General features: G+C 41.4%; 1 protein-coding gene across 2 annotated transcripts in view; it reads right to left on the bottom strand.

Moving 5' to 3' along the window:
- PARN (poly(A)-specific ribonuclease) overlaps positions 1-26,277 on the bottom strand; it is a 166,664-nt gene extending 140,387 nt beyond the window's left edge. The window contains exons 1-12 of one of the 2 annotated variants that reach the window (XR_010751159.1): positions 26,096-26,277; positions 25,678-25,755; positions 23,340-23,419; positions 22,826-22,893; positions 22,660-22,741; positions 19,682-19,742; positions 14,305-14,470; positions 13,576-13,641; positions 12,621-12,659; positions 11,391-11,433; positions 9,994-10,074; positions 4,082-4,138 (exon numbers count right to left, since the gene is read on the bottom strand). Coding sequence is in view for 1 of the 2 variants with exons in the window: in XM_066382573.1 (XP_066238670.1) it covers positions 4,082-4,138; positions 9,994-10,074; positions 11,391-11,433; positions 12,621-12,659; positions 13,576-13,641; positions 14,305-14,470; positions 19,682-19,742; positions 22,660-22,741; positions 22,826-22,893; positions 23,340-23,419; positions 25,678-25,755; positions 26,096-26,114 (840 nt within the window). In the remaining variant the exon portion in view is untranslated. The remainder of the gene's footprint in view (positions 1-4,081; positions 4,139-9,993; positions 10,075-11,390; positions 11,434-12,620; positions 12,660-13,575; positions 13,642-14,304; positions 14,471-19,681; positions 19,743-22,659; positions 22,742-22,825; positions 22,894-23,339; positions 23,420-25,677; positions 25,756-26,095) is intronic. The other variant, XM_066382573.1, reaches the window with a different exon arrangement.
- Between the last annotated feature and the right edge of the window lie 839 nt (positions 26,278-27,116).

Genomic DNA, 27,116 nt, shown 5'->3' with positions numbered 1-27,116 from the left:
TTTTCAGTGTATCTGACAGACTGACATAGGTATCATTCTAGTTCTGTCCAGTGAGGAAGCTAGAAGTAGAAATACCACAGTAGTAATCTAGTGACAAGTCTTGGTTTCCAAACACCATTCTCCAATAAAAGAAACCAGGGTTCCTTGGATAAGTCACTGATTCTAGAGCTGAGGCAGGGAAAATAAATTGAAGCCCAGGGCATCTTGTGATGCCAGAAAGTAATGAAGTGCTCAAAGAAGATCAAGTTGTTCCAAGGACACAAGAGCTGTTCAAAGGATACAGGCGCCAACCTGATGAAGCTCTAACAGCTAATGGTAGTACAAATGGTAGTAGCAAAATAAACAATAAAAAATACATTATAACCGGCCTGACCTGTGGTGGCGCAGTGGATAAAGCGTCGACCTGGAAATGCTGAGGTTGCCGGTTCAAAATTCTGGGCTTGCCTGGTCAAGGCACATATGGGAGTTGATGGTTCCTGCTCCTCCCCCCTTCTCTCTCTCTCTCCCCTCTCCTCTCTCTCTCTCTCTCCCTCTCTCTCTCTCCTTTCTAAAATGAATAAAAAATAAAAATTAAAAAAAAATTTTTTAAATACATTATAACCTGTAGTATAAATATATCTCCCTGAATTTATACTCATATATATATATATATATATATATATATATATATATATATTGTGACAGACAGAGACAGAGAGAGAGAGGCAGATAGGGACAGACAGACAGGAAGGGAGAGAGATGAGAAGCATCAATTCTTTGTTGCAACACCTTAGTTGTTTATAGATTGCTTTCTCATATGTGCCTTAAAGGGGGGGGCTACAAAGGAGCAAGTGACCCCTTACTCAAGCCAGTGACCTTGGGCTCAAGCTGGTGAGCCTTGCTCAAACCAGATGAACCTGCACTCAAGCCGGCGACCTCGGGGTTTCAAACCTTGGTCCTCCGCATCCCAGTCCAACACTCTATCCACTGCGCCACCACCTGGTCAGGCTCATATACATTTTTTAAATGATTAAACAAATAGGAAAGAAGGGATAGCTCTTCTTTATAAAAGAATTCCAAGAACAAATGCAGAAAGAAGAAAATACAAATTTGCCATTACAACATCAGAGTAATAAAGGGCACAAGAGCCACTGACAGACACTAAGCAAAAGTCTGAGGAAAACGGATTTTTATAGTCCCAAGCATCTCCCAAGATATTCATTAACCCCAAAGGGAAAAGCAGCAACTTCACAGTGTACTCATCTTGCAGATACCACCTTAAACAAGAGATCAAGGTCAATGTTATGAACTATCATTTCTGTGGTATTCTTGCATGAATTGTACATCCTCAATCCAATCATGAGAAAAGATCAGACAAATACAAACTAAGGGACATTTGACAAAATGTAATCAATACTGCTTAAAAATAGCCGTTACTGACTGTAGGAGACTAAGGAGAAAAAAACAAGTAAATATAATGTGGGATCCCAAATAAAAATCGTGAAAGATAAAGTACTTAGTAAAAAAAAAACTGGTGAAATTCAAATAAGATCTATAGTTTAGTTCATAATATTGTGCCTGTGTTACTTTCTTGGATCTGATAACTGTATGGTTATATAAGATGTTGACATTGGGGTAATACACAGAAACTGTACTATTTCTGAAACTTTGCTATGAGTGTAAAATCAGTAAAAATATATTTTTTAAACTATAAGAAGCATAGATTTACTACTAACAGTGACAGGAAAAAAACCTTGTGCAACATACTATAAATATAAGAGTATTTACTGTTCATTAGCTTTATAGAGCTTAACTTAAAAAGTTAGCATTTTTAAGATATGTGACCTTTAATTTTTAAATATCTGCATTACTAATAAATGGGCTTTTTTTCATAGTATGGTTTGGAACATAAACTACCAAAGGTCAGCAACATACTGTGAATTATTCTGTAGAAAACAACAGAGAGAAAGAACAGAGGCACAACAAGCTAAAGTATCTGAATTTGTACACGGTGAACAAATGTCCCAGCTAACTAAACTATCATGATGACTACAAGAGAGCTCAAAGTCAACCAATGTCCTACATCTCTGTATTTTAGGGCCAGCCTTAGTCAAGCCAACTACTTATCTGAAGTCTACTGGCTAAGTGTGGATAATGCAAGCAAATGTGACCAGAAACTCTGCTTTTCTGGATACCTAAGATCTTAGCCACTTCTGAAAAGACTCAAATTCTTACTTCCCTCCAGGCTCATCCAACTTACTGTTCCATTCCGATTATCTTGCTTACTTTAGAGAAGGAGCCCCTAGTGAGCCAGTCCTTTTCTTTTACAAGGCTCAGTAACTTCTATTTATCCCCAGTTGAGGACAGTGGTGTGGCTCCCACAAGCACTCCTGTTCTGACTAGTCTATACCTGGTGGTTAGACAGCCACAGAATTCAAGAGGGTCTCTATGGCCTTAACGTTTCCCTGATGTGCCTGACCAGGTAGCGGCACAGTGGACAGAGCATCAAACTGGGATGCAGAGGACCCAGGTTCAAAACCCGAGGTTGCTGGCTTGAGCACAGGCTCCCATAGCTTGAGTGCGGGGTCACCCAGCTTGAACATGGGATCTGAGACGTGACCCCATGGTTGCTGGCTTGAGTCCAAAGGTCACTGGTTTAAGCCCAAGGTCACTGGCTTGAGCAAGGGGTCACTCACTCTGCTATAGTCCCCCCCCCGGTCAAGGCACATATGAGAAAGCAATCAATGAACAAGTAAGGAGACTAACGAGCCGCAATGAAGAATTGATGCTTCTCATCTCTCTCCTTCCTATCTGTCCCTATCAGTTCTTTTCTCTGTCTCTGTCACAAAAAAAAAAGCTTCCCTGATGCAAAGCTCAGCATCTAAGGGACAAGACAAGTCCTTCTCCAGGGAATCACTTCTTCTCCCAAGGCCACCGACTCAAGGACAGACATGCAATTTAGCATCCAAGCAAGCAGTCTGATTTGGATGTGTAAGTCATAAAACCACTAGCAGCATGACCCAATTTATCTATGCAAGACGTGGATAGCTCTTTTCCAAAATGACTTAGGAAACAAAAAGAAAAATGTCTACCACATGTATCATAGGACTCTAGCACATTTATACAAATGGTAAACACGTTTTTAAAACAGCAAATATCATTAAGGCTATCAGATATAAGATTCCATTACAGTTATGTAGAAGAACTCAAATCAGACAATTATTTTTTTTTATCCTCTAGAGCAGTGGTTTTTAACTACCAGTCCACAGAATGGTGGTTGAAAACCACTGCTCTAGATTCTTCTAATTAAAGAAAAAAAAATACCTTCAAACACCTGATTGTTTCTCCTCATATTCCTTACTTTCTTATGCTACTTAATGATTTTGAAAATAATGTTTTTTACAGCACATTAAGGACATCATTGTATGATCCTCCTATGCATTTTACAAAAAAAAAAGGTTTTCTGAGAAAAAAGTGGTTTCAATAAAAAATGGTGACAGGCCCTGGCCGGTTGGCTCAGCGGTAGAGCATCGGCCTGGCGTGCGGGGGACCTGGGTTCGATTCTCGGCCAGGGCACATAGGAGAAGCGCCCATTTGCTTCTCCATCCCCACCCTCTCCCCCTCCTTCCTCTCTGTCTCTCTCTTCCCCTCCCGCAGCCAAGGCTCCATTGGAGCAAAGATGACCCGGGCGCTGGGGATGGCTCCTTGGCCTCTGCCCCAGGCACTAGAGTGGCTCTGGTCGCGGCAGAGCGATGCCCCGGAGGGGCAGAGCATCGCCCCCTGGTGGACAGAGGGTCGCCCCTGGTGGGCATGCCGGGTGGATCCCGGTCGGGCGCATGCGGGAGTCTGTCTGCCTGTCTCTCCCCGTTTCCGGCTTCAGAAAAATACAAACAAAAAAAAAAATGGTGACAGCACTTACAATGTGTCACACCAAGCATATCATAACAACAGTCTACCTTTATGAAGTTTTAACTTCTTCCTCCATGTCAGGTATACATTCTAAATGTAACCAAATGACTAACTTGCAATTATAACTAGGCATTTTTGCCTCAAATGTTATGTTCTGCAATCTAGTTAAATACAAAATATCGGGTTCACTTACCGAATTAGTGATGGCGTGAATGACTCTAGAAAATCCCACAGCATCATTCAGTTCTTCCTAATTAAAAAAAAAACAAAAAACTATTCATTTACATATATTCCTATATTTGGGTTAAAACCTAGACCCCCAAAAAAGGACTGAAATTTTATAGTGAGTTAGCTTTGGTTTCATGTGCTTTGCATCTATCATCCCAAACAACTGCATATGAGTGTTTTATGGTGTTCCTTTTTTGTTTTAGAAAATGAAATGAGCTTGACCTGTGGTGGCACAGTGGATAAAGCATTGATCTGGAATGCTGAGGTCGCCTGGGCTTGCCCAGTCAAGGCACATATGAGAAGGAACTACTATGAGTTTATGCTTCCTGCTCCTCCCCCATTTCTTTCTCTCTCTTTCTCTCTCTCTCTCTCTCTCTTCTCTAATATCAATCAATAAAAAAAAAGTGGAATGAGCAAGTGGAAAATTATTCACTAGGTGCTAAAATAACGGTGCCTAGCATTTACCATCACTTCACATCACTTGTTGCAATCTCCAAGTCTATTCTATCAAGCCACCTTAAAAATACAAATTTGTAAAAGCTGCCACCTGTTGGCCAAATTCAATACTGCATTAAATTCTTGGGAAATCTAACCAGCAGTTGGCTGATGAAAACAGCATTCCTGTTATTCTTGACTTTTTTTCTTTTCGAAAGCATTTTTATAAAACTTATACAGTACAGCACTCTGAAACTCATCCCCACTCAGTTTCCTCTTTCCTACTTCCTTCTTAATGGTGTTTAAATAGACTTAATTTCTCTCCTATCTTAAAGCACCTTCCTTAATTCTAAGCTCCATGCAACTACTTACTATCCCTTCTTGCCCCTTTACAGCAGGGATCAGGAACCTTTTTGGCTGAAAGAGCCATGAACACCACATATTTTAAATTGTAATTCTGTGAGAGCCATACAACAACCCGTGTACATTACGTATTATCCAATAAAAATTTGGTGTTGTCCCGGAGGACAGCTGTGATCAGCTCAAGCCACCCACAACCATGAACATGAGCGGTAGGAAATGAATGGATTGTAATACATGAGAATGTTTTAAATTCTTTTTTTTTTTACAGAGACAGAAAGAGAGTCAGAGAGAGGGATAGACAGGGACAGACAGACAGGAACGGAGAGATGAGAAGCATCAATCATTAGTTTTTCATTGCACATTGTGACACCTTAGTTGTTCATTGATTGCTTTCTCATATGTGCCTTGACTGCGGGCCTTCAGCAAACCAAGTAACCCCTTGCTCGAGCCAGCAACCTTGGGTCTAAGCTGTTGAGCTTTGCTCAAACCAGATGAGCCCATAGTCAAGCTGGCGACTTTGGGGTCTCGAACTTGGGTCCTTGGCATCCAGTCCGATGCTCTATCCACTGCGCCACTGCCAGGTCAGGCAAATGTTTTATATTTTTTAACATTATTTTTTTTATTAAAGATTTGTCTGCAAGCCAGATGCAGCCATCAAAAGAGCCACATCTGGCTCACGAGCCATAGGTTCCCGACCCCTGCTTTACAGCTAAATTACTTAACTATCTCCAGTTTAACTCCCAGGTACTTGCAACCTTCTGCTATCTGGCGTCACCCTCACTGAACTTGCTCACCTCTTTGCTCCCAAGTCTAACTAGTATTAGTAAGGATGTGAATAAATTGGAACACTCTTGGCCTGTTGGTGGGAATATAAAGTGGTATAATTGCTAAGACAAACAGTATGGCAGTTCCTCAAAAAATTAAACATAGAATTTCCATTTGATCCAGCAATTCTACTTCTGGGTATGTATACAAAAGAACTGAACCCAAGAACTCAAAAAGATACTTGTACCTATGTTCACAGCAGCATTATTCACAAAAATAGAAAGGTTGGAGCAATGTCTGTCCATCGACAAATAAATAATGTTGTGTAGCTATACAATGGAGTATTTTTTTTAAATGATATTTTAGAGAGAGCGAGAGAGAGGAAAGAGTGAAGAGCATCAACTTGTGGCCCTGGCCGGTTGGCTCAGCGGTAGAGCGTCGGCCTGGCGTGCGGGGGACCTGGGTTCGCTTCCCGGCCAGGGCACACAGGAGAAGCGCCCATTTGCTTCTCCACCCCCCCCTCCTTCCTCTCTGTCTCTCTCTTCCCCTCCCACAGCCAAGGCTCCATTGGAGCAGGGATGGCCCGGGCGCTGGGGATGGTTCCTTGGCCTCTGCCCCAGGCGCTGGAGTGGCTCTGGTCGCGGCAGAGCGTCGCCCCCTGGTGGGCAGAACTTCGCCCCTGGTGGGCGTGCCGGGTGGATCCCAGTCGGGCGCATGCGAGAGTCTGTCTGACTGTCTCTCCCCGTTTCCAGCTTCAGAAAAAAGAAAAAAAAAAAAAAAAAAAAGAGCATCAACTTATAGTTGCTTCACTTTAGTTGTTCATTGATTGCTTCTCATTATGTGCTTTGACCAGGCAAGCCCAGGGTTTCAAACCAGCGATCTCAGCATTCCAGGTCAACACTTGATCCACTGTGCCACCACAGGTCAGGCTACAGTGAAGTATTATTTAGCCTTAAAAAGAAAGCAATTCTGGCCCTGGCCGGTTGACTGAGTGGTAGAGCATTGGCCTGGTTGTGGACATCCCAGGTTCGATTCTTGGTCAGGACACAAAGGAGAAGTGACCATCTACTTCTCCTCCTGTCCCCCATCTCTCTCTCTCTCTTTCTCTCTCTCCTTCTTCTGTAGCCATGGCCCTATTGGTTCAAGTGCATCGGTCCTGGGCACTGACAATGGCTCTGTGTAGCCTCCGCCTCAGGTGTTAAAAATAGCTTGATTGTAAGCATGGCCCCAGCTGGGCAGTGAATCGGCCCCAAATGGGGGTTGCTGGTGCATCCCAGTCAGTGTGTATGCAGAAGTCTGTTTCGTTATCTCCCCTTCCCTCACTTGGAAAAGAAGAAAAAAAATTAGAAAGCAATTCTGACACCCACTATAATATGTATGAACCTTGAGGACTTTATGCTAAGTGAATTAGAACAGTAACCAAAAAAATATGTATTCCACTTACATGTGGTACTTAATGTAGTCAAATTCAGAAGACAAAGTAGAAGAGTGATTACCTGGGGCTGCTGGGAGGGGAGGATGGGGAGTTGTTTCATGGGTAGAGAGTTTCACTTTTACAGGATGAAAAGATGTCTAGAGATGGATGGTGTTGATGGCTGCACAACAATCTGAATATACTTAACACTATGGAACTACAGACTTAAAAATAGTCAAGATGGTAAATACTGTGTTAAATTTTACAATCAAAATAAAAACATTTAAAAAAATATTTAAAAAGTAAAAAACAACTTCCAAGACTAAACCCAATGGCCCAGTCTCAGTCCTTACCTCTTTCTCTAGAGCAGTGGTCAGCAACCTCATTAGTCAACAGAGCCAAATATCAACAGTACAACGATTGAAATTTCTTTTGAGAGCCAAATTTTTTTAACTTAAACTATATAGGTAGGTACATTCCTTTTCGAGGTAGCTCCCGCACGTGGTATTTGTGGAAGAGCCACACTCAAGGGGCCAAAGAGCCGCATGTGGCTCATGAGCCACAGTTTGCCGACCAGGGCTCTAGAGCACGGTTCCCCAAACTGCAGCCCCCTGAGGCCATTTATCCAGTCCCCGTTGCACTTCCAGAGGGGCACCTCTTTCATTGGTGGTCAGTGAGAGGAGCACATTGACCATCTCATTAGCCAAAAGCAGGCCCATAGTTCCCATTGAAATACTGGTCAGTTTGTTGACTTAAATTTACTTGTTCTTTATTTTAAATATTGTATTTGTTCCCATTTTGTTTTTTTACTTTAAAATAAGATGTGCAGTGTGCATAGGGATTTGTTCATAGCTTTTCTTAGTCCGGCCCTCCAATGGTCTGAGGGACAGTGAACTGGCCCCCTGTGTAAAAAGTTTGGGGATCCCTGCTCTAGAGTATCAGACACTGTTGACATCCCCTTTTTCAGATACTCTCTTCCCTTCGCTGCTATGTCACAATAATCTCCTGGCACATTTTACTACTTCTGCCAATCATTTAAATGCTGGTCATCTTCCGAATCCCACTCGAGGTCCTCTTCTTATTCCTTGTGCCTGCTGTAGGTACTCTAATCCAGTCCCAGTCCCTCTGCCAATGACAACCAAGTCTAGCCCTCACCTCTCTCCTATGCTCCAGAATGACAACTCTGCATACAGGACACCTACCTTTGGATGTCCCAAAGAAATCTAAAACCCCAATGGATGAGAAACAGAATATAACCTCCTTTACACCGTAGGGGGAAAGTTCCACCATCATGCCCTGGTGACCCTGCACATATCCAATAAGCCAAAAGGCAAAGGCTTGAGCTGCAATTAATCTGCATCTTAGTGAAATACCCCAGGAGGAGAGGATGGCCTCCCAGGTTCCGATGAGGCATAGAGCTTTCTGCCTTAATCCTCTACCCTTGTCAGAATAGAGCTACAGCCTGACCAGGCGGTGGTACAGTGGATAGAGCGTCAGCCTGGGATGCTAAGGACTCAGGTTCAAAACCCTGAAGTCTCTGGCTTGAGCGTGGGCTCACCCAGTTTGAGCGCAAGCTTACAAGCTTGAGTGGAGGGTCATTGGCTTGAGCGTGGGATCATAGACATGACCCCAGTCGCTGGTTTGAGCCCAAAGGTTGCTGGCTTGAGCCCAAGGTCATTGGCTTGAGCAAGGGGTCACTAGCTCAACTGAAGCCCTATAGTCAAGGCACATATGAAAAAGCAATCAATGAAAACTAAGGTGCCAAAGCTATGAATTGATGCTTTTCTCTCCCTTCCTGTCTGTCCCTCTCTCGCTAAAAAAATTAAAAAAAAAAAAAAAGAAATAGAGCTACAAAATATAAAAGCACTTCGCTGCAGTCTAGAATTGGCTCCTTCATAATGAGGTACCTCAACTTATGTCACAGTCATCTAACCCCTTATTTTTTTAGTGTTGTCTTTTTGGTGTGTAGAAACAAAAATCACATGTGGCTGGCATCTTTGGCTGATCTTTCTTTTGTAAACCATCTAAATCTAACAATGGCTTATTATGTCTTTACTGGTTGAATCAGTCAGTTGTGGCCCTGCCTTTTATAAGGATGGGCAAAGTTCTAATACAAACAACTAATACAGTAATTAATAAATCTATTTTTGCCCTCCCATATATCTGTGACCTTGACACACACTATATGCAAACCCTACTCCATCTGTGTCACACACCCCCCATCTGTGTCACTCCATATAAGCGAACTGATGTCAGGATACCAAGTTGCTCAATTTCAGGCTTAAGCATCTTCCCTCTTTTCTCTTCCTCTTTTAAAACCAACATCTAATCACATATTCCACTGATTCTACCTCCTAAGTATCTCCAGTTTTACCTAAACTGCTACTATCCTATTTCAGGTCACTGATATCTGTCAGCTATGTATCTCCACAGCTTTAAGTGGTCCCCCTGCCTCCAGTCTTACTCAAATTCATTCTCCAGAGAGCAACCAAACTGATGTTCCAACAATGCAAATATGACCATTTCATCCTAATTTGTCAAGTCCTATGTTCTAAATTTTGTTTTAGGAAAACTGGTAACTTGCTTGAAATCAGACACAGTGATATTAGTTAACAGGCAATGAAGATCAGTGGCACATAATCCAAATGATAATCAAAAATACTTTTATCAAGACTACTTCATATAAGGGAAGACTAAACAACCATGTCAGGCTCACTTTGTTGGCTATGTCTAAATACTTAGCCTTAAGTGTCCCTTGTTTTATTCTAGATTTTCCTACCAATTCAATTTTCTATGGTGGAAAACTAATCATTTAATTGAATCCAACATATGATCTACCCATATAGAGAAAGGTACTACGATGCCATCTCTCACCAAAGGAAATGAACATAACTCATTACCTGTTCTTTAGCATGTTTCTGTTGCTCTCTTCTCTTGCGTTCTTCTTCATCTACTTTGCTGATAACTATGTATCGCTCTTTCTAAAAGACATAAAACAGACATACAATTTTATGGAAGCAACATGACCAAAAAATTCAGAATTCTGCTACCATAGAAGTTATCGTTTTTATCTTTTCACAGCCTTTTGTGGGCTAAACACACTGAAAGTATTTTGCCACCAAAAGTTGGGTTGATGCATTACACACCCAAATTATGCCTATGTTTCCATGTCATTTTCCCATGGTTTATTAATCCAACTCAACATACATCAGTTAAAAGTATCAACAGGCTGAGAATAAGACACTTTTCACAATAAACACTAAGAAATTACATTGCACCTGAACATGAGTTTCTAAATAGTTGGTTTTAAAATAAAATTTCTATACCATATCCTGGATTTCCTGGTAATCTTTCAGATAACTAGTGCCTTCTTCTTCATATATTGCATTTTTTATCAATTAAACATACCATAAATCCCCTATGTCAAAGTTTGAGATTTATCTTCCAGCAAGATTGGGTTTTTTTATCTTTTATTTTTATTTTTGTGACAGAGACTGAGATAGAGACAGAGGGACAGATAGGGACAGACAGACAGGAAAGAAGAGATGAGAAGCATCAATTCCTCATCGAAGCTCCTTAGTTGTTCATTGATTACTTTCTCACATGTACAGCAGAGCGAGTGACCCCTTGCTCAAGCCAGCGATCTTGGGCTCAAGCCGGTGACCTCGGGGTTTCGAACTTTGGCCCTCTGCATCCCAGTCCGACATTCTATCCACTGCACCGCCACCTGGTCAGACTAGCAGGATTTTTTAAATTCACTTAATCTCTTATATAATTTGACATTGGACTTAAGAGTAACAACTAAGTTCTAAAACCCTAAACTTTTGCCATGGGAATCCATCATCAGCCCTCTATTATCCACCACGGTTCTATCAGCGCACCTTGGAAATACATGACAATACCTGTACACACTTATACCCTAAATTCTAAAATTTAATTTCACTTGCTCACATAACAGAAAGCCATTTTTTCAAGCATATCACAACTTTCTATTATAATTAGAACATGTACTAAACACCTGCATGCTTTCAAGTTTACAAAGCCTATTCACTTCCATTTACCCACTGGACCACCATAAAAAAGCTGTAAGATAGATACAGATCATCATTTATCATGCTAACCCCCAAGGTAGAAATGAGGAAAATGAGGCTCAGAGAAGTTAACCATGCCCAAGATCACCCAGCTCATAAAGAGCAGAGTCAAATGAGCAGGATCAAGAAGTGAATTCTGACTGTGACCTATCCATTTATCATTGCATGTACTTTAATTGCTAGACCTGGACAATTCTGGAGGTTACCTTTTCAGTTTCTAAAGTCTCAACATGAATGCCTTTGGGATACCTAAAGAAAAGGAAGAAAACATGATATCAATAGATGACACAATGACAGCTAAAACTGTAACTATTTTTAAAGCAACTATAAATCTATAATTTAACTTTACTAAATATGAATTAAGTATTACTATAATGAAGACTTTACAATAAGCCTATTCCATAACATTCCACCAGCTAACTATACTGCTCACAAAAATTAGGGGATATTTCAAAATGAATACGAAGTGACAAAATATCCCCTAATTTTGGTAAGCAGTGTATTTCCCTATCTTTGCTCTTAAACACATAGGAATGTATCTGATTTCAAATTAATTTTTTTTAGGACTTAGGCATTTTCTGAGATGTCTTGCATCACATAATACAGTCAGCTCACTACCACACAAATTTTTCTTCCAAATACAATAATGTTTACTTCCTAACTGATTTTGAAGGTCTTTTTAGGTAGTATGGGTACAGACACGGGAGACTTGAGAGGAATAACTCTGTAGTCTGGCATGGTAGTTTGTATCAGCCACGCAGAGGAATCTGGAACCTACATAAAGTAAGGGACAAGAAAAATATGAAAGGAAAGGAACCTGGTCTAACAACAATGGCCCTTTTCCTTTTATGTTCAAAGTAAATTTCCAGTATACATGTCATTGGCAGATTCTAATGGATGAACAAGAACGCCAAACAAAGACAAATGCAAACATCAAATTCTCTAATACTGACGTTCAATTTTGGGTTTAGAGATCCACTTGAAACAGAATAAAACCAATGGAAACATCCAGAAAAATACACATACAAAATTTTAGATATTTCAGGGAATTCACAGACCTCTCAAAATCCATCCATAGTTCTAACCCCTGACGTAGAAAAGGAATTCAGCTGAGTATATCCTAGTCCTTAAAAAAAAATCTTGACCATGTACTTTCAAAGAACAAAAACACCACACATCTAGAACTTAATAGACAAAGCTGAAGTAATAATTAAAAGAAATTTTAAAAGGCTTTATAGCATCTAATAAAAAGCAATAACAAATTAAGTGGGTACTCAAGCTAAGAAAATGGGGGAAATTTCAGCACTGCACAACAACATGGAATGGTCAAATCACCAAGTACAGCAGAATTCTATAAATGAAATGAGAACAGATTATATTTATTTTTTAAATCCAGGGTCTCTTACAGAGCTCTTGCATATAATATAAACACTTACTTCCAACTCAATGTCTGATAAATTAGTTTTCTTTGGAACCTATAAAAACAAAGAAAAGGTATTGGTCTTGACACATTAAAAGAAAACCCTAAGTGATCAAGCCCTGATAGGAAAAGACATTTAATTTTTAAGAGACATCAGTAAAAATGACAGGTAAATATGCAAACAAAAATGGGCAGGCCTGACCTGTGGTGGCACAGTGGATAAAGTGGCAACCTGGAGCGCTGAGGTCACCAGTCAAAAAAAACCCTGGGCTTGCCTGGTCAAGGCACATATAGGAGTTGATGCTTCCTGCTCCCCACCCCCTCCTCTCTTTCTTTCCCTTCTCTAAAATGAATAAACAAAATTGAAAAGGGGGGACAAGATGTTTGAGGTGTGAGGATTCCTCACCACTTGTCTTCATCAAAATGTTCTTTAATATATTATTATTACTACTTTATAGAAGCAGTAGAAGTTCCTGTCTAACAAAAGCATTATTTCTTGTGGCTTAAATAAAGAGTTCAAGAGAGATGCACTAAAACATTTTGTGAAGCTAGTCACAAAGTTAAAAAAAAAGTAGGATGTTGAAATTACTGACTCTGATACACTGGTTTGTTTTTTTACCACAGACAAAAATTAAAAGGCTAGAGGTAGCCTGAGAATAAATTCGTCTGTTCTGAAGACTTTATGTATTAAGTACTTTTTGAGGCTAAAACAATTATGCCACTCTTGAGCATAACTTTCAGCCAAAGTTATGTAATAGTTTTCTCCCCCTGCAGGATGGGACAAAGCATTCATTCAGTATCTCAATATACCATCATCCCCACTGTATTAAAGTTAGTGCTTAAATCCTGAGAGCATGCCTCTAATAAAAGACTATTTATGAAGGTGTTTTTAAAAGACCAAATACAGCACATGCCAGAAATCATCTACCTTTCCCCAAAAAGGAGATGTGAAAAGATTCAGGGCAACTAACCCCGTACATGGCTCTAAATCCAAGTTCTTATTTTCCTCATGTTGTAATAAATCTTCTATTTTCTTTCTGAGGAATTAAAACAAAAACATGTCTGTCAACACCTTTACGGAAAAAAGTCATCAACAAACAGAATAATCACACTCAAAAGCTAGCTAAATCTAAGAACAGATAACAATGTAATTTTACCAAATCATGTTATAACTTTTTAGGTCAGTAAGGCTTAAAGAAAAATAATGTATTTTAGCATATTCTTTTTATTACTGTTGTTATTAATGAAGTAGTGACAATCTCTCAAGTCTACATCAATACAAGTAATTTAAATTTTTATTTTTCTAGTAAAGTGGTTATACCGATAAGTAAACTAAGCAAGTCTAGATATTCCTTCAATTGCACATTGGCTTGTCAGAAACTTAACTACAAGAGAAAAATACAGGGACATGTTACAAATATCAAGATGGACCTGTTTCAGTCCTCTGCCTTTAGAGAAACTAGACAGTGACCATCAGGCCCTTGCAGAAGGTCTTCCCAAGTCTAAGTACAGTACACAGAATCCAATTTACAATGTGCTATTGTCATACAAATTTAGATGTCATAATTAAATCCTGCCAATAGTAACATCACACCTCTGTTGTGTAGTGTGTATGTATAGAGCAAGTTCAACACACAGCTGCCAGTCATGCCCCAATACACATTACATAATGCACACTTGGTTCCAGATTAGGAACTTACACCACTTGGTCAATAAACTTCTTCTGATCCTCAGGAATTGTCACAGGACATTTCGATGTGTTAGGAGACACATACGATAGAGCTCCCGCACCGTTAGACTGTAAATGTTTTTCATCATACTGCTCTCTTAACTGTCTTTCTTCTTCCTTATTTAAATATGGAATTCCTAAACATAGTTTTTAAAAGAATGTATTAGTAGAAGTAACTTTAACATAAAAATTGTTTAACAAACCAGTCTAAAATACTCAGAAAAGACAGCATATTTAACTATATCTCAAAAAATCAACAGAAAAAGCAAATGATTTTGAAATACATTTGTCTATTCATACATTCCTTTCATTCATTCTTCTTTCAACAAAATTTTATTTGGCACTTATGCTGTCCCAGGAACTACATGAGGCACTGGGGGATCCAACAGCGAGCAAAGTAGATATATGCTGCTCTGTAGTGAAGGGAATGGGGAATGACTTTAGCCAGGATGATCAGAGAACACTGTGAGTGAAGACCCAAAGAATAAGGATGAAATCAGACATGCAAAGAACTGGAGGAAGAGTATTTCCAGCAGGAAAGTAAGTATAAACATACAGCAGAGGGAAATGGCAGGATTTTTCAAAAAACAGCACGGGAAGTTGGTATGGCCAGAATACAATGAACAGGAGAACAGCATGACACCAGGTTGGAAAGAGGACAGAGCAAGATTACACAGGCCTTTGCAGGCCACAGTAAAAATGTATTATACTCTAAGAGCAATGGGATGCCATGACAAGATTTTAAGCAAGATATTCCATTACCTGCTTCATGTTTTAAAAAGATCATTTTGGGTCCTGGCTAGTTGGCTCAGCGGTAGAGCATCAGCCTAGCATGTAGAAGTCCCGGGTTTGATTCCCAGCCAGGGCACACAGGAGAAGCGCCCATCTGCTTCTCCACCCATCCCCTTCACCTTTCTCTCTGTCTCTCTCTTCCCCTCCCACAGCCAAGGCTCCATTGGAGCAAAGTTGGCCCAGGCGCTAAGGATGGTTCCATGGCCTCTACCTCAGGCACTGGAATGGCTCCAGTTGCATCGGGGCAACACCCAGGTGAGCTGAGCATTGCCCCCTAGTGGGCATGCCGGGTGGATCCTGGTTGGGTGTATGCGGGAGTCTGTCTCTGCCTCCTCACTTCTTACTTCAGAAAAAAAAAAAAGAACACTTTGAATCCTATGAAAGTTGAAGTAAGGAACTCAGAACTACAAGCAGTTGTCTACTAAAATTACCCAAGCAAGAGATGATCACTTTTATCAGAAATCAGTAAACTTCTTAAAGAAATAAATGTTAATGTTTTAGGCTTGTGGGACAGATGGGGGGAGGTGTCTCTGTCACAACTACTCAGCTTTGCTCTTGTAGCATGAAGAGTAATAATATACAATGAGAAAATCAATGGGCATGACTGTGTCCCAATAAAACTTTATTTACAAAATAGGAAGTGAGCCAGAGTTTGTACCCTGGCTTAAGCAATAAAGATGGATTGAATGATTTTAAAGATAGAAAAGATAGAACCTACTGATAACAACAGAGATGTGGAATAAAGAAAAGAGCAAAAGGAAAAGGATGCTAGCCCTGGCCGGGTAGCTCAGTTGGTCAGAGCATCATATAGAGACACAAGGTTGCAGGGAGGACACATACTGGAACAGCAATGTTTTTGTGTGTGTGTCTCTCTCTCTTCCTTCCTCTCATTCTAAAATCAATCGATAATTTTTTAAATGATGCTGTTAAGTTTAAGCAATTGGGAAGATGAAAGGGCCACTTAATGAGGTGGGGACAACTAAGCAAAGAACAGGTTTGGGACTCCAGAATGAAAACCAAAAGCTATGTCCTGGGTATATGAAATCATCTATGGCTATATACACAAATTAAAAATATATCTAAGTCTATAGTATTGAAGAAAGGTGTTGAGAGAAAAATTTAGGCAACACCAGGATATGAATGGTTGTAAAAGCCAAGAGACACTAACTTTGTAGAAAGAATGATCAATTACAAAGTCACATCTGTCGACCTGGCTGGGTAGCTCAATTGGTTAGAGCATTGTTCCCAATACACCAAAGTTCTAGGTTCAATCTCTAGTCAGGGTACATACCAGAATCAACCAATAAATGCATAAATAAGTGGAACAACAAATCAATGTTTCTTTTTCCCCTCCCTTCTTCTCTTTCTAAAATATATCAATAATTTTATTTTTAAAGAAAATCCCATCTGTCAACAGATACTAACACTAATTGAGGTTATTATCTACATTCATTATGGAAGAAACTACCAAATTCAGTTCAAGGTTAGGAAAAATATAAATATAAATGATCCAGCAGAGAAGGGAAAATAATTCAGGAGAGAGGAGGGCAAACTGGAGGAGCCAGTACTTGACAAGGAGACAGGGACTGTCTGTTGATGGGTGCAGGACTCCACTTCACTGTAAAGAACAGAAGTAAGAAGCCTGGGTCCAGACATGGGCCCAGTGGTGAGAATGCAGCAGCTCTTCTCTGCTTTTTTCTTATTTTTTTTAATGGACTCAACGCAGATTCTTTTTTCTTTTTTTTTTTTAGATTTTATTTTATTGATTTAGAGAGAAGAGAAAGACAGAAAGGAGGAATGGGAAGCACAATTTCACAATTGCTTCTCGTATGTGCCTTGACCGGGCAAGCCAGGGGTCTTGAACCGGCAATCTCAGCGTTCCAGGTTGACACCTTATTCACTGTGCCACCACAGGACAGGCCTCTGCTTTTTTCTATTTCCACTGAGAGGCATGGTCATTGGGTGAGGTGGGAAGTTTGACGAGAATAAGGTAATAAAAAACGGGCATTTTAAGGAGCTGGAAATGGAATTTCTAAGTCAAAAAAGTAGGATTTTTGAGCCTGTTTATTTGAAACTTGTGGTCATGAATTTAAAGTAACAAATTAGCTTAGGTATGTCATGTTTTCCAACAATATTCAGATCCTCAGAAACATGCTGGGACTTTGTTAGGCAAGTGAGATGAAGGGAGAGAGGAGCAAGGGAGGGAAAGAAGGTTTTGATGAACCATGTGGATAATGAAAAAAGTTAAGACAGGAGAACAGAAGAACACTGATAGTGAAAAAGCAATGGAGATCAACAGATTGCTGAAATAAGGTCCTAGAGTAAGGGAATGAGAAGGACAAGAGGTGATGCTCTCAAAGAGAAATTCTGGAAGTGGGTGATAAGACTCACAATGCTACCAAGAGAGTCAATGGCTAAGGGGGAGGCAGGACCAAGGACTGCTGACCACCGGGTCAAAAAACAGACAAGACAGCATTTGCTGGTCATCCTTGTGAATGCAGAAGTCACCCAGAATGAGGAAAGAGGAAGGAGCGGAAAGACATCATGAATAGCCGAGGCTATCAATGAATTTCATGCCCATAAAGTCAGCAGAAAGGGGGGGAGCAGAGCTGGGTGACAGTCCTGAGAACTGTACGTAGCTCCTGAGAAGAGGGAATTCAAGTACATAGTTTGAAAGTGGCATGGGGAAGCAACGATATCTACCATCACCTAATAGAAAGAGCAGGGGAGAAACCACCTGCATTTGAGAGGCTGCAGGGAGAACAAGTAACAAGGAGTCACCTGGTTCTGTTTCAAAAAAGGAAGTCTAAGGCACTGTGAACAAGACCACCTGGAGAAAAGGGTCTGGCATTTGCAGAGCACAACTGGAAAGATCTGATAAGTGAAGGTCTAGATGAGATTTAGAATATCAACAGGAGCATGAAGATAAGAATACTGGTAATAATAGATGGCCTGGAAGTCCAGATTCATCTGTGACTAAAACAGTCTAACGTCTGACTATAAAATCATGAGAAGAGACACACTCTAATTTGGCTGTCTTTCTCCTTTTTTCAGAATAAAACCATAAAACCATCAGGCTGGAAACTATACTACATCCATATGAGCCTGGTTAAAGTAATTTCTTCAAAACATTCTTGCGCTTATTCCAATATAGTGCTCCAACTACATTTGGAACTTTTGTTTTATAAGGGCTTTCAGAGTCAAGTACAAGCCAAAAGAAAAAATTATTTCATATAACCAAATTGTGTTAGCCAGTTGGTTCACTTAGTATGTTCAGCAGTTTGGGCTCCAAAATACTTTCTGGCATTTCCAAAATTCAGTATTATCAATAGAAATTATGATGCAGCACTACTGAAGCAAGTAAAAAACAACAGGGCATGGGTTCTAAAGGCCTCCCAAGAAGACCACACTGAGGGGAAATGAAATTTGCGGCCTCTGTTCTAGTGCTTTTGTTAAAAAATATCTCCTTCTTTACCTTACTCAATAATTCTATATTCATCATGGAAAAGAATACAATTTAGGAAAATAATTAAATTAAAAGTAGTTATTGCCTGGCCTGTGGTGGCATAGTGGATAAACCTTCGGCCTGGAATGCCAAGGTTGCCGGTTCAAAACCCTGGGCTGCCCTGGCCAAGGCACATACAACAAGCAAGCAATGAACAACTAACATGAAGCACCTATGAATTGATACTTCCCAAACCATGCTCCCTTTCTCTCCTGTCTCTGTAAAATCAATAAATAAATAAAGTATTTAAAAAAAAAAAGTAGTTATTGACCTTACGGCAGCACGTGCTTAATTAATACTGCCAGTAAAAAACCGGAGGTTTTCCAAACACTGTTCAGAAAATAAATGAACAGAGGAAGGACAATCATGCTGGTGTGCTCTAATGACAAACACACACTCATCAGATATTTAATGGTCACCTCCATTAAAGAAAAGGACTCATGCTATGCTCCAAGGGCCTGGAACGAGACCCAAGTCCCTTTCTTCAGGGAGCTCAGCTTATCATAGCAGCAAGTTAGTCATCATGATTGTAGTCTGTGCAGACATTTTTTTCCCCATGAAAATAGAGAAACCATCTCCAATTATAAAACAAGCACCATAAGAAAAGGGAGTTTTCCATTACAGAAGATTACTGGAACATAGAGACTTTTAAAGTACTATACCACACCATTTGTCTCACTGGAAAAAAAAACAGAAGCATCCTCACAGGTGTTAGGTAAGTCACACACATTAAACTATGAACAACTATGTTATTCTATGTTATAACTATGTATAAGTAGTTAAATCATAAAATAAATTATGAGTAAACTCCACTCAATAAAAGCAGGAGTTTGAGAGGCCTCATTAGAGCTAAAGGAAGCAGTATCTACTCTCCTGTTCCTTTCATGGGATTAGACTTGAGGAAAAAAAGACACAATGAAAGGATGTTTTTAAAACTAAGGCTTCATGTGATGGACAGGAAATCTGAGATTGTCTCAGACAAGAAGCACAAAAAGATAATTCTCAAAAAAATCCATATTTACAAGTTCTAAGATAAGTCATACAATCTTACCATTGCGAAAAACTTTATTAAAATCAAATCCTTGGCTTGCTAGAAAATCAATGCTTGAGCTCTAAAACAGGAATAAAGAGAATATACATTTCAGTAATGTTGGTGGCAAGGATGTCAACACAAGCGGACAAGTAACTCAGGTGAGTAAACAGACAATCAGACAAGGAACCAACAAGCCAAAGGTCAAAAGACAAGGGATTTCTACTCCCAGGCTGCCAAACAATCCATTAATTTACTTAAACTATACTGGCTCAGCTCCTTTATAGCTTATAAAACAAATATCCTGTTTCACAATATTTAATTTACTTGGTAAACATATATTCATCCAATTGGCAAAAATATGTATTTCCGATGGCTTTAGGTGACCCCTGTGTTTTGGTCGTTCGACCCCCGCCGGGGTCGCAACCCACAGGTTGAGAACAGCTGCTCTACTCTCTCCCGAGCTCTGGTTTATTTTGATCCTATGGTCACAGATTGTGTGTTTTGCCCTTTTCTTAGCTGGTAGAACGCCTGGAGACAGAGTGGAGGCTTTCTTTAGCACCAATTCCATGTTCTAATTATACTATAGTAATCATATCTAATTTTTCTCTCTTCCAATTTTTCATTTATTTTTTTAATCTTACGTTAAAAGGTGAGTACCATATGTATCTTTATTTGCCAACATAAATTCTTTTTCAAATATGGTGAAATATAAAAAACAATCCTATCTGCTGCTAACCACACACAAACATTCAGGTACATATATATCACTTTCCATTATGTCCAGAATTTCTGTGGTTAAAAATCAGCAATCTTTTCCCTGAGGTCTTCCCTTTTCATCCTGTTCTGAACCAAGAACCAGAGTCTTCTAACTTGGACCACAAGTCTCCTTCTAACTCCCATGCCTGCGCTGTCATGCGATTCTGCCCACCTACACATTCTATTACTGACAGAGGCATCAAAGATGGACTACGGAAAGGCATTCCTATCCCCTGTCACTCCAAAACATCCTAACTTCTTTTTAAAAAAATCCAGTCAATGATTCATCTATTCCATTTCTGAAGCTATGTATTTTCCAACCAAATAATACCCTTTAAGTTGCACAATGATGTAAATGTACCTAATGCCACTGAACTTAAAACCATTTTAAATGCTAAATTTTATGTTAGGTATTTATTACTGTAATTTTTTTTAAAAATCCCTTTGAACTAACAAAATCTATTTGTGGTTTACTACCCATTACCTTTGATTTATGTACTTTACAATAAATTACATAGAAGAAAATATAGGTACCAAACTTATGAACCTTGGCCATAGAGAACATTTTATGAATTTGACCCCAAAGGCAAGGCAAATATAAATGAATGGGACTACAGTAAACTAAAAATCTTCTGCACAGCAAAAGAAACCAACAACAAAACAAGATTGTAAGGGGAGAAGATTAACACTCATCTTTAATCACATATCTATACACTGTGCCACTTACTCATATTTTTATTCATTATAACAAATTATTAGAGGAAAGAAAAAAGAAACTAGTATTTACTGTCTACCAAGTCAGTGACAACAACTTTTAAGGGGATGTTTTAAGGAGAAATGTCCCATATGTTTACCTTGGCTCGTAAAGTAAGCCCTCTCCTACTCAAGAGGAAACTAATCTTTTTTACACCCTCCCTTTCCTAATTGATACGCAGGGAAAAGGAACCATGGGTATATAGTTTAGCTCCTTCTGGAAGCTCTCTTTTTAGACAGAATACACACACACTCTGCTCTTCCAGAAAATAAAGCTCTACCCCTGGAGGTGAGTTCAAAAAGAATGGGATGGGAAGAAGCCTGCAGGTCCGCGTCTGTAAGTTCAATTCAGATGTAAGATACTAAAAAGCCCAAATAGAGCTGCCTTATGAAGCCAAGTTCTCAAAGCCATTCTGTGGCTAAACCTGGAACACTTCATGCAGTTCTCAAAGTTTTGAGAATTTCACACAATTCTCAAAGGTTCACTAATAATAAAGCTCATATGCCTGCCCTGGCCGGTTGGCTCAGCGGTAGAGCGTCGGCCTAGCGTGCGGAGGACCCGGGTTCGATTCCCAGCCAGGGCACATAGGAGAAGCGCCCATTTGCTTCTCCACCCCTCCGCCGCGCCTTCCTCTCTGTCTCTCTCTTCCCCTCCCGCAGCCGAGGCTCCATTGGAGCAAAGATGGCCTGGGCGCTGGGGATGGCTCTGTGGCCTCTGCCTCAGGCGCTAGAGTGGCTCTGGTCGCAATATGGCGACGCCCAGGATGGGCAGAGCATCGCCCCCTGGTGGGCAGAGCGTCGCCCCATGGTGGGCGTGCCGGGTGGATCCCGGTCGGGCGCATGCGGGAGTCTGTCTGACTGTCTCTCCCTGTTTCCAGCTTCAGAAAAATGAAAAAAAATAAATAAATAAAAATAAATAAAAAAAAAAAAGCTCATATGCCTGACCAGGCGGTAGCACAGTGGACAAAGCATCAATTGGACTGGGACCTCGGGTTTGAAACCCTGAGGTAGCGGGCTTGAGTGCGGGCTCATCTGGTTTGAGCACAGCTCACCAACTTGAACCCAAGGTTGCTGGCTTGAGCAAGGGGTCACTCAGTCTGTTGTAGCCCCCCCCCCCCCCCAGTCAAGGCACAGATGAGAAAGCAATCAATGAACAATTAAGGTGCCACAATGAAGAATTGATGCTTCTCATCTCTCCCCTTCCTGTCTGTCTGTCCCTATCTGTCTCTCTGTCACAAAAAAAAAGGAGCTCATGTTCTGATTCCATCTGCTTATCCCTTATGTCTTATTCCTTAATTTATTCCAAAGAAAAGGGGGTGATGGCAGTGTAATTAATTTACAAACCTAAAACTGAAGGTCAGAGAAGTGAAATGGTTTGCCCAAAGTTAGTGGCAGAAACAAATTTTAAAGAGAATTCTTATTTCACAAATCCACACTGACTCATCAGCAATTCATAACAGAAAAAAAAACACAATTACGCTACTAACCTGACAAACAAATTTGACATCTGGTGAGGATCTATTGAAGGGTTTCGGGAAAACATAGAAGTTAAATGACTTTATTATATACCTGAGAAAATAAGATAAGAGGAGATTTAGGGTATTACATTATGCCATGACAAAAGAATTCCCACCACTTGTTAAAACAACCTACTTTGAATTTATGTTGTCATACTTAAAAGTGCAAAGGCCAAACTGAAACAGCAAAAAGTCCATGGAATGCTGGAAAAAGGAAATAAAACATCTGTCAAAACAACGCCATATATGCTATGTGAGCAACAGTATTCTCAATCAGGTGGGCTTTCTAATTCCTCAATTTGACTTTGACAGAACACCTCCAACTAGACCAGATTACAGATTATGTATCAGAAAAATTATTAATTTATATACATTTCTTCATGTTTTTCCCAATTAAACACCTAGCCACCACGGAGCATCAGATTAGGCCTATTACCAAATGATTAAAATAACCTAGAAGTCAAATTAACACTGAAAATACTAAGCCTTCCCCCAAAATGTTTTCCAGCAAACAATTATTTTTGCTGTTGTTTTAAGTAACACTAAAATATCATTTCATAGCAGGGGTTGAGAAGTCAATGAGCAAGTTTAACAACGGTAAAGAGGCCATCATGGAGGTGGGGGGAAGATTTTCTAGCACATTCACTTACCTTTCTAAGCTTCTGATACCTTTCTTCTGGAGTGTCAAAACCATTTGTTAATGCAGTGACTGAAGGTCCATCACTGATTCCTAGATTTTAAGAAATAAAACTTTTTAACTTGTTAGTAAATGCTAATGTAAAAATGTTGGTCAACTATTCTACAATTTTATATTCTCCCAAATGACAAAGTTCTCTTTACTTCACTTTTTTTTTTTTTCTTTTTTTCTTTTCATTTTTCTGAAGCTGGAAACAGGGAGAGACAGACAGACTCCCGCATGCGCCCGACCGGGATCCACCCGGCATGCCCACCATGGGGCAACGCTCTGCCCACCAGGGGGCGATGCTCTGCCCATCCTGGGCGTCGCCATGTTGCGACCAGAGCCACTCTAGCGCCTGAGGCAGAGGCCATAGAGCCATCCCCAGCACCCGGGCCATCTTTGCTCCAATGGAGCCTTGGCTGCGGGAGGGGAAGAGAGAGACAGAGAGGAAAGCGCGGCGGAGGGGTGGAGAAGCAAATGGGCGCTTCTCCTGTGTGCCCTGGCCGGGAATCAAACCCGGGTCCTCCGCACGCTAGGCCGACGCTCTACCGCTGAGCCAACCGGCCAGGGCTACTTCACTTTTTCAAAATCAGCATTCATTTCACTGTCTATAAACCTAAATTCCATCATAATGAATTTAGAGACATGAATATTTCACTTTGAGAATGGGCAGTTACAGTGTCTAAAATAGGTTTTCAAAACAGAGTAATTATTTCAGAAAACAATCTCTATGATTAAGTTATAAGTTTTGCTGCTTTCAAAACTTTAATATATAATCAGTACATTACTGTTAAAGAGTCTCTGCCTTGGCCACCAGTTTGGAGGAACAGCTACACAACAAAGGTATTTTCGAGGTCAAGAAAAAAATTATTTCTGTGAAAATTCTTAACTTCTCCACAACTGACTTCAACTAGAAAAGGCATGTGCAATTAACGCCACATGTGTATTTACTCCCAGCATAGATTCCTTTGAAAGAGCTGAAGTTTTTTAAACATGTATATGCAGATAGCGAAAGTGGATAGCTATACCAAAGAATGTCCAGACCCTGGCCGGTTGGCTCAGCAGTAGAGCATTGGCCGGGCATGTGGATTCCTAGTGGGCATGCCAGGTCGATCTTGGGGGCTGGCGAGAGTCTTTCTCTCTGCCTCCCCGCTTCTCTCACTTCAGAAAAATACAAAAAAAATAAAAGTCGACTGTTCATACTGACAACAGCGATTTAAAAATTAGTCTTTGAATCAAAGAAAAAAGACTGCCCTGGCCGGTCGGCCTAGCGTGCGGAGGACCGGGGTTCGATTCCCAGCCAGGGCACACAGAAGCGCCCATTTGCTTCTCCACCCCTCCGCAGCGCTTTCCTCTCTGTCTCTCTCTTCCCCTCCCGCAGCCAAGGCTCCATTGGAGCAAAAATGGCCCAGGTGCTGGGGATGGCTCTGTGGCCTCTGCCTCAGGCGCTAGAGTGGCTCTGGTCGCAACATGGCGACGCCCAGGATGGGCAGAGCATCGCCCCCTGGTGGGCAGAGCGTCGCCCCCTGGTGGGCATGCCGGGTGGATCCCCGTCGGGCGCATGCGGGAGTCTGTCTGACTGTCTCTCCCTGTTTCCAGCTTCAAGAAAAATGAAAAAAAAAAAAAGAAAGAAAAAAGACTTTTTGCAATTATAAATGTTGGTACCCACACACACACACCCATGCCAAGGTAAGGCAATCAACACTTTCAGAAAAACCTAGAGCCTGACGCTCAAGTCCGTCGCACAGGAGAAATATTGTATGACTCCACTTACAGAAAATGCGTAGAGTAGCCAAATCCATAGAGACAGAAATAGTGGTTGGCAGAGACAGGAGAGGAGGGGAGAAATTGGGAACTGCATGCAGTTCAGGGAGTGTAGCGGTCCCATTTGGGATGATGAAAAATTTGAGGAGGTGGATGGTGGGGATGGTTGTACAACAATGTGAATGTACTTAAATGACACTGAATTGTAAAACTACTTTAAACTGGTTAAAACCGTCCATTTTGCTACGTATATTGTACTACACACAGAAAAACCTGACTCTAACCCTCAAGCTCTCTACCACCCAGCTGTCCAACTGTTCCAAGCAGCCCGTATTTTCTATCTGCAACTCTCAAGAGTACCAAAATCACAAACCCGTTTCCCTGCTTCTGAAACGTTTCGGAGGAAATGTTGAAACTCCTGGAGCTTGCCCAAGGCTATCAACAGGGAAAGGGGGCCGGGAGCCGAAGTCAGGAGCAGGGAAGTCAGGAGGAGCCCTGGCTACGCACTGCAAGGTGCTAGCCGGGGGCTTGCAAGCGAGGGATACCTGAGAACTCCCCATCGATGGCGAGGAAGTCCGCCTCCTCTATGGCCTGGTACACTGTGGGAAGATTACTCTTAAAATCTGCGGAGAAACCGAGAAGATCATCAGAACCGGTGGCCTGGCTTCCCGCCCACGAGCTCCTAAGGACGGGGGCAGGAAAGGGACAGGGACCGAGGGAGTACGGACCAGGGAGGAGCAAAGCCCTGAGGGGGGCCGGGGAAGAACGAGGCCTCCGAGGGTGCACAGGCCACAGAGGGACAAGCCCCCAAGAGGCACACCGGCCTCTGAGAGGGGCAAAATCCTGAGAGGCTGTCTCAGTCCCGGGCCCCCCCCAAGCGGATCGGCCGGCCGTGGTGCGGGCCTAGCAGGCCGAATGTGCGGGGACCGTGGGGACGCGGGGAGGTACAGAGCGGACACGCACTGCTCCTTATTATCTCCATCCTGCACGGTGGCCAGAACCCCGGCCCCGCCCGGGCCGCCTCAGCCGTTCCACTCGCAGAGTTCCGCGGCCACGGCGGAGGCGTCGGCGGCAGTGGCGGCGACCAAGGAAAAAGCGACGAGGACCGCGGCGGCGATTTCCGGGAACAGCGCGCGCTGGCGCGCGCCACGTGACCTTGCGTCACGACGGGGCGGGGCCAAGGCTGGGTTCCCTTCACTCTTTCTAGGGACAGAGGAGGGGCGTGGCTACCGGAATCCCCAAGGCGTGGTCTAACTTGGGAGGCCAGGTCCTGGGCCGTTCAATGTAGAAGAAAAAATATTCATATCCTGACATTCAGTCAAAGGATAAATACTCTCTGGGTTCCTATTATGTGCCAGGCACTCTGAAAGGAGAGGAAGGGGATACAGTGATGAACAGAAAAGATAAGGTCCCATTGGAGCTTAACTTAGGGGGAAGAGGGAAAAGTCAAGTAGGAACCAAACTTGCCACTTGGAAGCCCGACAATCTTTTTGAAGAAAAAGAGCAGGATGCTGCAATAATAAAAATGGGAGAGAAGGTTACTCAAACAGGTAATAAGGAAAGCAAAGCTGAGGTGTTTTTTTACCGCACCAGCCACTGAATGTGGACAGCAAAGCAGATGAGGTCTTGCCAAAAGGAGTTTGGCTGTTGTGGCTGATGCGCAGAGCCTACAAAGCGTGACACATAGAACACGCTCAATAAACATGGGCTGAATGAATGAATTCACCTTGGTGTTTCGCTAAAGCCAACTATGAAATTGGATAGAAGACCTGCTTCCAAAGGCTAACACTGCCATTATTAGAGCTGGAACATATTCAACCTTTCAAAACTTCAGTTTCCTCTTCCTCTAAATAAGGTTGAGGATCAGTGGTGATAATGTTTGTGAATTGCAAAGCACTGTATAAATAAATATAAGGTGTGATTACAGTTCTTACTTGCTGTCACATTTCCCTGCATTCACACTCTTAGATTTGGGAGAAATACT

This window comes from Saccopteryx leptura, chromosome 4 (genome assembly GCF_036850995.1).
Source record: "Saccopteryx leptura isolate mSacLep1 chromosome 4, mSacLep1_pri_phased_curated, whole genome shotgun sequence".
In the NCBI taxonomy this organism is placed as follows: domain Eukaryota; kingdom Metazoa; phylum Chordata; class Mammalia; order Chiroptera; family Emballonuridae; genus Saccopteryx; species Saccopteryx leptura.
The sequence above is the reverse complement of the archived record's forward strand: the minus strand, read 5'-3'. Positions and strand labels throughout refer to the sequence as shown.